The sequence below is a fragment of the Mustela lutreola genome, chromosome 4 (genome assembly GCF_030435805.1).
Source record: "Mustela lutreola isolate mMusLut2 chromosome 4, mMusLut2.pri, whole genome shotgun sequence".
NCBI classification, from domain to species: Eukaryota; Metazoa; Chordata; class Mammalia; order Carnivora; family Mustelidae; genus Mustela; species Mustela lutreola.
This window is the reverse complement of record NC_081293.1, coordinates 115486228-115500615: the sequence shown is the minus strand read 5'-3', so window position 1 is coordinate 115500615 and position 14388 is coordinate 115486228. Positions and strand designations below refer to the sequence as shown.

Here is a 14388-nt window from a genome sequence, read left to right as displayed (position 1 = left end):
CATGTTAAGAATAACTGAAGCAGGGTGATAAGTTCATTGGAGTACATTATTCTCTTTCTGTGTTTGAAGTCTTGATTAAAAAAAAAAAAAGTTAAAAAAAGGGGGGACTTCAAGAGGTCATCCATTAGTCCATAACAATAAAATCAAGGTCTTCGTAACCTAACCCTTATTTTTACTTTTTGTTATGGAAATTTTAAAATATACAGAAAAACAGGGAGATCAGTAACTCCCACACATATATTTCATCCAACCCCAACAAACAGTAACATATGGTCAAACTTGTTTCTTCTAAACTCCTCCACTTTTCCCCTCCACTATCTCACTGGATTATATTAAAGCAAATCCCGAAATACCACTCCATCTGTAAATATGTCAGTATGCAGCTCTAAGAGATGAAGACCCATATAAAAATAATAATAATAATAATAATCACATTATCATGCCTAAAAAATTTAACAATATTTCTTAACGTCATTATTACATGGTTATTACACCAAATTCAAATTTCCCCACTTGTCCCAAAATGTCTCCTTAAGAGTTCATTTATTTGATTCAGGGTCCAAAAAGGTTCATATGTTGAATCTTATTGTATTTGGTCTATCATCTAGTCAATTTTAAATTACAGTATTTCCCCTGTCCCTTCCTTTTTTGTTATATATTTGTTGAAAACAAGCCATCCATTGCATAGAATTTCCCAAATCCGGAACTGGCTGATTGTACCTCTTTAGTACCATTTAACATGTTCTTATATCCAGTATATTTCCTATAAAATAGTCAATAAATTAGAGGTTTGATCAGATTCAGGTTCAAGTTTTGGTCAAGAATACTTTCACAAATTGTGCTCTGCATTTCTTATTGAATCACATCAGCAGGAACACAACACCTGACTATCTCTCTGTGATGTTAAGACTGATTGATAGGTTCAGGTATTGTCAGACTGATCCATCCACCAAAAAGCTCCCCAGCAGCCTTTCACCAAATAATTTCTGCATCAATTGATGATCATTGCCTACATCCAGAACTTCCTCAGGTATTGCAAAACTTAATTTTCTATGATCCCTTCTGCATTTGTTGGAAGACATTTTTCTAGAAAGAATGCTGTTACTCAGAAAGTAACTTAGTTACTCAGAAATAAAGTTCACACAGGACAGAAGGGATAAATGCTTGATTCTTTCCTTTTATCTACTAATTTTCAGGGTAAGTTTGTGCCTCTTTTCGTTTTCCATGGTTGCTATAAAACATTACCACACAAACTTGGTAGCTTAGAAGAGACTAAAAATGTGTCTCATCACAGTTCTGGATGTCCTAAGTCTGAAATTAGTTTCATGGAGCCAAAATCAAGGCATCCGCAGGGCCACACTCCCTCCAGCAGCTCTAAGGTAGGATCCATTCTCTGCTTATTAATTTTTTTTGAATTTTAATTAATTTATTTATTTGAGAGAGAATGAGAGAACAGAGTGGGGGGGTGGTCAGAAGAAGCAGCAGACTCCCTGCCGAGCAGGGAGCCCAATACAGGCCTCAATGCTGACACTCAAGGATCATAATCTAAACCAAAGGCAGTCTCTTAACCAACTGAGCCACCCAGGCACCCCTTTCTGCCTCTTTTAGCTGCTGGTGGCTGCCAGTACTCTTTGGCTTGTGGCTGCACCACTAGATAATTCAAGGCAAGTATCAAAATTTTAAGTTTCTGCTCTCTGCTTGCCTCTGCTTCCATCACCTAGACTCCTCCTGTGGGTGTGGTTTAGTCAAATCCTCTCTTTGCTTCTCTCCTACACAAACATTTGTGGTTGTGTTTTGGGATCACCCAGATAAACCTGGTAATCTGCCCTTCTCTAGACCCTTAATCACATTTGCAAAGGCCCTCTTTCCAAATGAAGGTTCATTTACAGGTTCCAGGAACTCGGACCTAATATCCTCAGGGGCCATTACTCAGCCTACTGCTGTGCCCTAGTAAATGAAACTCCCATGGTAACCAATAAACTGAGGTTTTGTGTTTTTTATATACTTGTTTAGTATCATTATAAATTCATGGGTTTTAACACATGTAATGTACCTCTATTTACTGAATTGTTTTTTGGGTTTTTTTTTTTATAACCAAACTATACCATGTTTGGCCAGTGGAAGCCCCTTCAGACTAGTTGCTGGGTCCTTTTTATACCACCCCCGCCTCCAGCTTTGAGATGTAACTAACTTATAACACTGCATAAGTATAAGGCACATAACTGTTGATTTGATAACACTTATATACTGTAAAATGATTTCCATGATAGCTTTGGCTAACACCTCCAGCACCTCACATAATTATCACTTCTTTTTTGTGGTAAGAACATTTAAGATCTATTCTACTCTCTTAGCAACATTCAACTATATATAACACAGTATAGCATAACTATAATCACTATGTTGTACAACAGATTCCCTAAAACTTGTTCATCTTATAATTAGAATAGCTTGTACTCTTTGACCAACATCTCTCCACTTCCTTATCCCACAGCCTCTAGTAACCAACCCTTTTCCTTTGTTTCTTTAAGTTTGGCTTTTTATATTCCACATATGATTAAGTGTCTCTGCCTGATTTCTTTCACTTAGCATAATGCCGTCAAGGTCCATCCATGTTGTCACAAATGGCAGGATTTCCCGCTCATGGCTGAATAACCTTCCAATGTGTGTGTATACACACACACACACACACACACACACACACACACACACACAGTCTTAACTATTGCAAATAAAACTGCAATGAATATGGTAGCGCAGATCGCTCTTTGACATCCTAATTTCATCTCCTTTTTTATGTATCCAAAAGTGAGATTGCTGAATCACATCATATTTCTATTTTTAATGTTTTAAGGAACCTCCACACTGTTTTTCTCATAGTGGTTATACCTCTATGCACAAGGGTTCCCTTTGCTCCATATCCTTGGCAATACTTATCTTTTGGATAATAGTCATTCTAACAGGTGTGAGGTGTATCTCATGGTTTTGGTTAGCATTATCTTGATGATTAGTGATGTTGAGCACCTGTTCATGTACGTGGCCATTTGCATGTCTTCTTTGGAGAAATATCTATTCAGGTCCTCTGACCATTTTCTAATCAGATTTTTTTTTTTTTTTGCTACTGAGTTGCATGAGTTCTTTATATATTTTGGATATTAGCCCCTTGTTCAGTAGATGACTACAACTATCTTCTTCCATTGTGTAGACTGTCTTTTCATTTGGGTGATTGTTTCTTTTGCTGTGCAGAAGTTTTTAGTTCAATGTAGTCCCACTTATTTTAATTTCTGCTTTTGCTGTTGTGCTTTCTGGTGTCATATTTAAAAAACCGTTGCTGGGGCGCCTGGGTGTCTCAGGCAGTTAAGCATCTGACTCTTGATTTAGACTCAGGTCATGATCTCAGGGTCAAGAGATCCAGCCCCACACTGGGCTCCATGCAAGTTGGGAGTGTCCTTGAGATTCTCTTTCTCTGCCCCCTCCCCCTCCATGCGTGCACACACACTCTCTCAAATCTTTAAAATAGATAAATAAATAAATAATAAAAACCTGTTGCCAAGACCAATGTCAAATAACATTTTCCCTATGTTTTCTTCTAGGAGTTTTTACAGTTTCATTTAATTCTTTAATCCATTTCAAGTTAACTTTTATGAGTCGCGTACAATATGACTATCCAGTTTTCCCATCACCATTTATTTGAAGACACTATCCTTTCCCCACTGAACATTCTTGGTTTCCTTACCAAATATTAGATAACCATACATATACGGAAAGATTTATTTCTGTGCTCTCAATTTTGTTCCAAAATTGGATATTTTATGCATCCACTTTTATACCAGTACCATACTGTTTTACTATAGCTTTGCACTATAGTTTGAAATCAGGAAGTAGAATGCCTCAAGCTGTTTTTCTTCTTTCTCAACATTGCTTCGGCTGTTCCGTCTTTTGTGATTCCATACAAATTTTAGGATTGTTTTCTCTATTTCTGTGAAAAATTTCATTGGAATTTTGATAGGGATAAAGATGGCGTTGGGTACTATGGACATTTTAACAATATTAATTATTTCAAAACATGGGCTCCTGTATGTTTTTGAAATGACCCAAGTTGTAGTTGATAGTTACCTAGCTTTCTATAATGGCAAAATGTTCTAGGTTCATCTTATATATTTTCTTCTCAGAACTGAAATTTAAAAAGCTGGTTTTTTTTTTTTTTAACATTCACACTTTATTAATAAATCTTATTGGAAACTATAATTATTTAAATTAGGAATAAAATTAAAATGCAAAGAATATGATATTGTTTCCCTAGTCCAAATTGTTTTATGTTTTATTGATTAATAGACAGACTGAAACAATCTATGAGTAATCAGCTTAAGATATTTCACTCCTAATTAGACAAAATAAAGCTAAAATTATTTACTGCTAAAAAGATATAAATTACTTTCTCCACTATGCCATTATGCAATTTCCCCATCAATCTCCATTTAAGTAACTCTTTAATCCAGGACACAGATTAATTAAAATAATTGGCCCATTTTTATGCCAATTTTAATGCAAAAAACAAAGCTGAAGAAATAAATTAATAGTTATTCTTCTAATTTAATTTAGTTAACCCAATATAATTAATGATTTTATGATATTCTAATAAATGATCCTTCTTCAAAAGCAATTATCAGATAACATTCAGAGAAGCAAAAATTTTAATTCAGATTCAAACATTTATTTTAATAATTTACACAAAGGCATTCTAACAGACTTAATTTGCAAGCTGGTTTACTGACTAGAAAACATTCTCAGCTACCTTTCTGTAAGTAAGTACTGAAGCTTATCAATTCATATATATTACGTAGCTGAACTGCCTTTAGATGTACTCTAAAAAACGTTCCACACTAAACACCTGCAAACTTTCTCACACTTAATGTTTAATGTTTAGCCAACTAACAAGTACTTACTGAATACCTAACTTCTATCCAACAGATCTGAAAAATGAGTAGGGCCCTATTTACTCATCAAGGCTATTTATAGAATATTGATTTTTCCTCCTACCTAGACATTCAGCTTTGAAACTCTCCCTGTTGTCACCCACATATACTAAGGTCATTCCTCCTCATTCTTTAAATATTACAATTTCTTACTAACACTTCCCTATTATAACTCCAACATTTTTGGATATTTCAAAACCCACGTTAATGTCCCCCTTCTGATATGAACTCTTAATTCCTTAGATTCCTCTCCACCAGTGATCTTGTTTCCTACCTTATCTCACTGAAAGTATACATTTATTACTTAGAACACTGGTTCTTGAGGTATGGTCTGTGGCCCCCCGGGGGAAGGGTGTCCCTGATATCCTTTCAAAAGGTTGGCAAAGTCAAAACTATTTTCATAACATTTTTTGCCCTTTTCACCATGTTGATATTTGCACTGATAGTGCAAGTAATAGTGGGTTAGAGTTGCCTTGGCATAAATCAAGGTAATGGTGCGGAACTGTACTAAGAGTAGCTGTAGGAGCACCAGGGTGGCTCAGTTGGTTAAGCAACTGCCTTTGCCTCAAGTCGTGATCCGGAAGTCCTGGGATCAAGTCCTGCATCAGGCTCCCAGCTCCATGAGGAGTCTGCTTCTCCTCCTGACTTTCTCCCCTCTCATGCTCTCTCTCAAATAAATAAATAAATAAATAAATAAATTAATTAATTAAATCTTTTTAAAAAAATAGTAGCTGTATAAGAATACACTTATGCACTTGTGGTGTTGTTGTTGTTTTTTTTAAAGATTTTATTTATTTGACAGAGATCACAAGTAGGCAGAGAGAGAGAGGAGGAAGCAGGCTCCCCAGCGAGCAGAGCCTGATGTGGGGCTCAATCCCAGGACCCTGGGATCCTGAGCTGAGGGCAGAGGCTTTAACCCACTGAGCCACCCAGGCGTCCCTGCACTTGTGTTTTAAAAGAAATTAGACTTCTACCTCCGAAGATGGGAGTAGACGTATTTTTTCCTCTTCCTCCTGCTAAGTAAAACTAAGAACCTTGAATATTATATATAAAACAAACAGGGCTCTGAAAGGTAGAGAGAAGACAGACCAGCTAAGGACCTTAAGAGGAGAGGAATGACAACTCACTTCAGAGGGCGTATTGCCTCAGCTGTCTTTTTGCCTCACACAGCACACATGTGGGGCTGAAGAAATCAGCAACATATAAAGGCTAATGAGCATAAATCAAAAAAGCCCCAACAAAATCCTGCTCCCCCTAGTCAAAGGACCAAGAAAGGGGCAGGGTAGCAAGATTTCCAAGACACTGCACTTTCGCAAATTTTCTTTATACATCATCAATTTCTTCTCTGTCCTCATTCATTCTTCCTCATCTCCTCATCACATAACCAAGAAACTGCCACAAGGCTTAGGCGCTTGGACTCACCTCTCTTCTAACTCACTCCCTCTCCTGGTGATGTAATGGTCTCATAACTTTAAGAACTACTACCTCTATACTCTGAAATCCTATCTCCACAATGGGCTCCTCTTGACCTAAGACTGTAGTCTCCAAGTGCCAACTGAACTTCTGTACTTGGGTTTAACGTGCCCTGAACCAAACTCCTGATCACTCCTTCCCTACCCAAGAAGACCTCCCACTGTAGTTTTCTCCACTAAGATAATGACAACTCCATCCTTTCAAGAGCACAAAAAACTTCTGAGTACCCCTTAACTTTGCTCTTTCTCTCCTCCTCTATAGTCAATCTATCAGAAACTCTGTCAAAATACACTGAGATGACTTCTTACCACATCTACTGCTACCACCCTGGCCTAACCAACATGATGTTTTGCCTAAATTATAATAAATGCCTCATAACTAGTTTTATTAGTTTCCTACAGCTGCCATAAAAAAGTACCACAAGTAGGGTGACTTAAACTACAGAAATGAATTATTATCTCATAGTCCCAGAAACTAGAAGTCCAAGATCAAGGTATTGGCAGGGCCATGCTTCCTCCAAAGGTGCTTGTGGCAGCATAACTCCAATCTTTATGTGGTATCTTCCCTTTGTGCATACCTATACCCAAATTTCCTCTTTTTATAAGGACACCAGTCATATTATTAGGGGTCCAAACTACTCTAGTACAACTTCAACTTAATTAATTACAACTGCAATGACCCAATTTCCAAATAGGGTCATTCTGAGGTACAAGGGGTTAGAACTTGAACATATGAATTCTTGGACAAAACAATTCAACCCATAACATTAGTCTGCATGCTTCTATCCTTGCACTCTTCATTTGATTCTCAACAATACTACTCTCCCCTGTACTTGAACTATTCCAGCCACAACGGCCTCCTTGGTATTCTTTGAATACACAAAGTATGTTCCAGTGTATGTAGTCTTATGTAAATCTCATTACCTGGAATACTCTTTTTTCACCTATCTTCATAGCTTGCTCAATTCCTTCCTTGCTCCTCAGATCTCAGCTCAGTCATCATTATCTCAGGGAGATATTCTCTCTCTTCTCTATTTTAGAAAAGTAACTACTCTCCCCCACATAAGTGATTCTCCCTTACTCTATTAACATAACTGACATCCTACATACTAACTTGTTTTTATCGATCTTCCTCAACTACACTATAAACTACAGGAGGGCAGAGACTCTATATTGTTCCATGTTCTATCTCCAGTATCTAAAATAGTGTCTGGCATTTAGGAAGTGCCCAAGAGTTATTTGCTGAATAAATAAATGAATGAAACTAAAATGTGGAAGGAACTGTTTTACACATATCAAGAGATGCAAGAATGCATAAGATCTCATCCCTTCAGTAAGTTTACAACTTAGCTGTTCTAATACGGCATTCTATTAAAATTTAATTCCAATTCCAGAGATGATAATTTTTTTTAAATATGGCTAAAGTATTATAAACAAATCCACTAAAAAAACCCCACATTACACATTTTCAGTTGTCTGCTAATCATTTTCACATTGATGTAACAACTACAATTCAGACTTAGCCACCCCAAAATCAAATGATTCATCTTTCCCCACAAACCTCTACTCCATACACAATTGAAAAATTTGACCTTCATGGTCTTTTCCATTCCTCTCTGCATCTCCCGCTCCAAGTCTAGTCCAGGCCCAAATTTCCTCTAATTTAAACAGCAATAAGACCCCGAAAGCCAACTTTAAGACTTCGGTCTGTCACCACCAGCCCCCAATCCATCTCTTTAACATGAGTTACAGAATAATCTTCCTAAAACAGATTTGTTGTTCTAAAATCTTCCCTACCTCCGCACTGCCTAGAAAATGACGTTAGTAGAGTTTCACATTAGCAGAGTTTTCAAGATACTCCATGATTTGCCTCACCTACTTTCCTAGATTTTTTCTCACCTCATCCACTGTTACCCACTAAAACTGGACTATTTGCATTCTCTGGCCTCCAGTGCATCTGCATGACTTCCTTACATAATTCCTACCATCTGAAATCCCCTTCTTCAGTTTCCTCCTATAACCCTTTAATCATCCTTTTAAGTCTACCTCAAATGTTATCACCTCATGAAGCTGTACCACACATGCCTAAGTTTGTGTTTTGCATTTCATGGTTATCACTTATCACACGCCGCACACAGTCACATGTAGTACATGTCGAAACTCTTCCATTAAACCGAAGTTCCCTTTGGATAAGAAATACATCTAAAACATATTTTGTATCCCAAAAGCACCTTTGTACAATGCAATACACATAAGGAGACTTGAAACAAATATACAGAAATTGACCTAATAAGCAGTTTCCAAATAGATGGTAAAATGAAATTAAGTTACTCACAATATATACAGTCTGATCCTTGAGACTTTCAGCTTTGGTTACTTGTTTAAACAAACGAACAAAATCATTAAATGTTTCACAGGTTATTTGAGTAGAACAGCCACCCTCTGAAGAACTGAGATGATTCAATTTGTTTAAAATTTGTTCCAAAAGCAGCCTCAAGGAAAAGCACTCAACACAATTCACGAAGACATGTGGGAGCTGAAAACAAAAATGTAAAAAACACGTAAATAGGAAAGAAAACCCTCATATATGGTAACGGCTCTGTTGGATATTCCCCAGGTGTCCTTCTACTACTCTACCTCCCTCTATCCCCCAACCTGCTCTGTACCCCAGGAGGCTGACCACTACAGACTGCACCACCTAGACTCTCTTATATTCTGGTTCTGGTTGGATTCAGTCAACAAGAAGAACCAGGAGCTTGAAAGAGAGTAATAAGAAGAAACAAAATGAATATTCTCTTAACTTATCCCTTATCCCTCAGTGGCCTATAGTTCCACCACAGCTACATTCTTCTACCAAAGGCCACAGCTCCAGCTGGGCAGCCCTCCCCATCTAATACTATAGCTCTTACAGTGATTTGGTATCAGCTACTTCCCTCAGTCCATTCAGGTGTAGGGGGAGTAAAAGCTCTCAGTGCTTTATCGTCTCTTGTTGGTTCTCTTAACATTTTTTCAACCTTTGTACAATAGCACCTTCATTAAACTCACTTCAATTATTTGAGTTTGCCATTTGTTTCCTACAGAGATTCACAGCTAATGTGTACTTTACTCTAGAGAATTATTAAGAAACCCAAGTACATTTTAAAATTCTTAGTAGGAATTTCATACTAATAACTTTAAGATAATATTCTAATGATAAACAAACCCAGATCGAAAAGAATTATAAGAGTTTGAAACCACAGTAATCCTCCTATGAGGATTAAGCTAGCTCTTCATTTAGATATCAAAATAGAGGTTAATTCCAGAAATAACAAGGAAACAAAAGACATGCTTACATATATAGTCTGTTCCCAAAATGAAATCACAATATCAGTGCTACTCATTCTGAGGAAGATAACTTTGGCATCTAGGACAAATAATGGAACTTAAAACTATTTTTAGTGATATTTATAACTATTTTTAGTGATATTCCACAAATCTCACCCAAGAGTGAAGCTTTTCTTTCTCTTTCAGATTAATAAGTAATAATAACTAACTAAGTTATAATAACTAAGGCTACCTTCTATCTCTTAGTCACAGTTTCACTAACATTTGCTGTCTTTTTTTACCCCTTTTCCCTGATGAACTAGAGTCTACAATATCTCAAACAAAAATTGGTCAGAAATATTTCATATAGTAGAAAATATCCCTTCAGAGAAAGGTAAACTATACTAAATCTCCCAGATTCCTCCCACTTCTAGGACTCTATGAGGTTTAAAAAAAAAAAAATCAATTAACAGTTATTCTTACCTCTAAAGTTCTCAACAAAGTTTGTGTTACATAGGTCTTTCCACTGGCAGTATGTCCATAAATAAAAATTGATGGAAAGCTGAAATGATGCCTCTAAGAGAGAAAAGACAAATATTAGTCAGCACATACAAAACAGTAAATAATTATCAACTCATGAGAAAGTTTTACATGGCAAAGTAAAATATTCAATCCAAATTATTTCAATAGCGACTACACAATGGATCCATGATTACACTTTGAACTTACCTGAATTCAATTCTAAGTACTTTCTCTGTTAAATTAAAATGTCTGAAGAACTGTACTTGGCAAACTTAGTATATATGTAATATATAGTATATATACTATATAGTATATATACTATATATATTATGTATGTATTTATACTTTTTATTATTGTGCAGGTTTATATGTCTGAACTCTTGTATTTTCAAATACATAGATTGCAAAGATTTTTCAAGGATAACTTTAACCATAATCCATTTTTATCTTAATTTTTTGGAGAATCTAATCTCACATGCTGCAATTTCACTACACAATTAAACAAAGCATATATAATCACAGAGTTGGAAGAAATTTCAAGAGTCCTCTCTTTTTAGGAAAACTTAGCAGAATACTTTAAAATTATGCATACTATATTTACCCTAGCCTTAATGTACACATTTCATCAAATAAAACAATAAAATATATATATCATGTATTTCAACACACGTATTCCCAAGAACCTCAGGATAAATGTTAAGAGTCAGCTGTCCAGTAAAAAGATTGTCAGTAAAGATTGTCAAATAGCCCCTCTCTTGGACTCCTTAATACTACAAATAAGCTTCATTCATTTATTAGACACCTATCAAATGCTGAAAACCATAATGCACTGAAGAGTACAAATATCTGTTAAAGACAAAATCTGCTGTGGAAGTGGGACAGTCTAGTGGGATGCACTTGTTTTAAAAAATAATTACAAGATGGGACACCTGGGTGGCTCAGTGGGTTAAAGCCTCTGCCTTCGGCTCAGGTCATGATCTCAGGGTCCTGGGATCGAGCCCCGTGTCAGGCTCTATGCTCAGCAGGGAGGCTGCTTTCCCCTCTCTCTCTGCCTGCCTCTCTCTGCCTACTTATGATCTCTGTCTGTCAAATAAATAAATAAAATCTTAAAAAAAAATTACAAGAATATAGGGTGATGCAATTTTCACAAGAAAGCAGAATCTCTATGATCATAATCTACCACCACAATAATAGTCATGTGTTTATTATTATTTATATATTCACTATATGTATATTTTATTTTAATTAATTAAATAATTATTAGCATTATTATTATTTATTAAACATCTATTACATTCTGGCCACTAAGTTACACATTTCCTTTTGCAAGACAAATCAGGGACTTAGATTGATACAGGAGAAAACTTTCTAATAGCATATGCAAAAACAGCCCCAAAGGAGACTTACGATGGGTGTTTTTGTATATTAATCCTTTTTTTATGTTTATACCTGACTATCCTGTAAATGGCTCAAAAATGCTATTCCAAGAATTAACCCATGCTTGCTGAGCATCTCTGCTATCCAAATATTACAGTTCATCTTTATTTTTTTTTTTAAAGATTTTATTTATTTATTTGACAGACAGAGATCACAGGTAGGCAGAGAGCCAGCCAGAGAGAGGAAGGGAAGCTGTGGGGCTCCATGCGGGGCTCCATGCGGGGCTCCATGCGGGGCTCGATCCCAGGACCCTGGGATCATGACCTGAGCCAAAGGCAGAGGCTTTAACCCACTGAGCCACCCAGGCGCCCCATACAGTTCATCTTTAAAAAGAAGGTCAAGACATCCTTTAGGAAATATTTCCAAGCTACACTAAAACACTCCTTTTCTGAAATCCTGCCACACTGGTCTACATCCACTATTTGTTGCTTAGTAATATTCCACCCTATGACATCTTTTCTATTGCTACCTAGGATTGTATTGAACTCTTGCACTGTTACTTAACCTTTCACCCTCATAAATTTCCTTAATAAACTCTAATTAGCCAGGATTCAGCACAGTGCCTAACACAAAGAAGGAAGGTGCTCAGTAAATATCTGTTGAGGAAATAAATGAATCTGCTTAGAAAAAAAGGGTTTTTTTCAGTTTTTGCATCTCCTACATGCACACCACACCTTGAAGAAAAGTGGTATTAATATAGTTAAAAGTGATCTGCAGTAAGAATAAAGATCAAAACCCTTTCTGTGATCAACACTAAACCAATACTAGTCATCTCTATTTGTCAATATTCTTTTTTCTGGAGGACGGCTCTAGTTGGGAGTGATCTGGTTTTAGATCATCTCCAAGGAAGGAATGCAAAAAGTGTAACCGAGAAAATATTTCAGAGATAATAAGGATAACTCTAACTGAAAACATTATAACTAGAATACTGAGGATGCAGTCACTGACCTCTTACTTCCCTAACTACTATGCACCTTTATAGGAAGGACAGAGTTTTCCATTAATACTTCAGACTCAGAATGCCATCCAACAATTTTAGTTGGATGCAAGTACTCAAAGTACTTAAGAAAACAAACCAGAAGATGGGTGGGAAGGAAAGATAACAAGTATTGCGCCTAAAGTCTCATTTACTCTCCGCACAGGAAAGAAGACCCAAGTCTGACTGACTGAACTCCATGTCTAAGGCTGAAGCAAAAGGCTTACCACAGGCCACCAGAACATAAACAAAAATAGCTGGAAGTTTTGAACTGGTGAATGCTACCTCCTGCCTGTGAAAAGGAGTCCCTAGCTGTGTCCATTCAAAGACACTTACTTAACCTCTTCTTTCAGGCGTCACCTGAACTGCTCGTCAAGAATTCTAGACAAGCTCTCTTCAAGGCTTCGGCAATTCTGGAAAAGCCGGTCAAGTTTTAAACCTGAAGCCTGCCCTGGCCCTCCCTGGGCTCGGTAACCACCACCTACACCCACGCTTGACTTACACCGAACACCTCAGTGAAACGTGCGAACTCACACCAGGAAAAAAAAATAACACTGCCAACACACCTGTTACGTACAATCTTTTTCAGCTGGGGTAAGAAACTAAGCAACTTCCAGTCGCTACTTTAGGGTAACGCCATCTCAAAAGCGTGGCGTGTTTTAGTAAAAGAATCCATCCTGGGCCAACGTCCTGTGGTGCCGGCCGGTCCTGCCCGGGCCGTTCTTTTCAAGGAGACTAATCAGAAGTTACTTCGGGTGGAGGAGTGGGGTAGACCTACAACAACCCTTTCCTCAATGCAAAAAAATGGATTCTTGCCTGCCCCTCAATCCGAACACGAAGACAGAAAATTGAGAACACGTCACAAGACCACGGAAATGTTTGCCTCCAGGATTTGGAAGAGAAAAGGTAGTTTGACCACAATACCTCTCCAAACAGGGACTGCAAGATGGACACTTGGGACTCGCGACAAAGCACCGTGTTTTCCAAGTGAGGCATTCCGGCGGGTACCAAAGGGCAGCGCAGCCCTCAGTCAGCTCCAGTACCGGAGCCGCAAACTCCCCTCTCCCCCTGAGTCCGCGCTCCCGCCGGAAACCAGACTTGCGAGGGTGTGGGCGGGGCCGGCGTACCCGTGCGTCGGCGTAACGGCAGCGCGCACGGGAGCGTCGCCCCGTCCCCAACTCCCGAGGGCGGAGGAGGCGGGCTCAGTTTTTCCCCTTCGAGGAGGGGTGTGGCTGACGGTGCTGTTGGTGATTGGACATCTCGGTTGCCGCTTTTTGCCATCCAAAGGCCCGGAGACCACGCCGGGATGCGAGACCCATCAATCGCCTGGCAGGAGCTAAGGGGACTCTGCGGGTTCCTGATCACCCCCAAACCCGTAGCTTTGATTTTCTTGCCTGCAGAAACTGAGTCCCAGGAGCTTTCGTCCTGAAGCGCCATCGTCATCAAGGAAAAATAATGCTCCCACGCTGGGCATGGAGCCTGCTTAGGATTCTCTTTGGAGGGGTGCCAGGGTGGCCCAGTGGTTAAGCGACTGCGTTTGGCTCAGGTCATGATCCCACGGTCCCTGGGTGGAGCCGGACTTTGGGCTCTCTGCATGGCGAGAGGCCTGCTTCTCCATCTCCCACCCTTCCTCTGCTTGTGTTCCCTCTCTCACTGTCTTTCTCTCTCTCTATCTCTGTCACATAAATAAACAAATAAATAA

General features: G+C 38.3%; 1 protein-coding gene across 11 annotated transcripts in view; it reads right to left on the bottom strand.

The window, feature by feature from the left end:
• ORC5 (origin recognition complex subunit 5) overlaps positions 1-13810 on the bottom strand; it is a 101394-nt gene extending 87584 nt beyond the window's left edge. For 4 of the 11 annotated variants that reach the window (XR_009352802.1, XM_059170878.1, XM_059170886.1 and 1 more), the window contains exons 1-3: positions 13611-13808; positions 10235-10327; positions 8784-8984 (exon numbers count right to left, since the gene is read on the bottom strand). Coding sequence is in view for 10 of the 11 variants with exons in the window: in XM_059170878.1 (XP_059026861.1) it covers positions 8784-8984; positions 10235-10327; positions 13611-13682 (366 nt within the window). In the remaining variant the exon portion in view is untranslated. Of the gene's footprint in view, positions 1-8783; positions 8985-10234; positions 10328-13610 lie in introns of all 11 variants that reach the window. The other 7 variants (XM_059170883.1, XM_059170882.1, XM_059170885.1 and 4 more) reach the window with 4 other exon arrangements.
• Between the last annotated feature and the right edge of the window lie 578 nt (positions 13811-14388).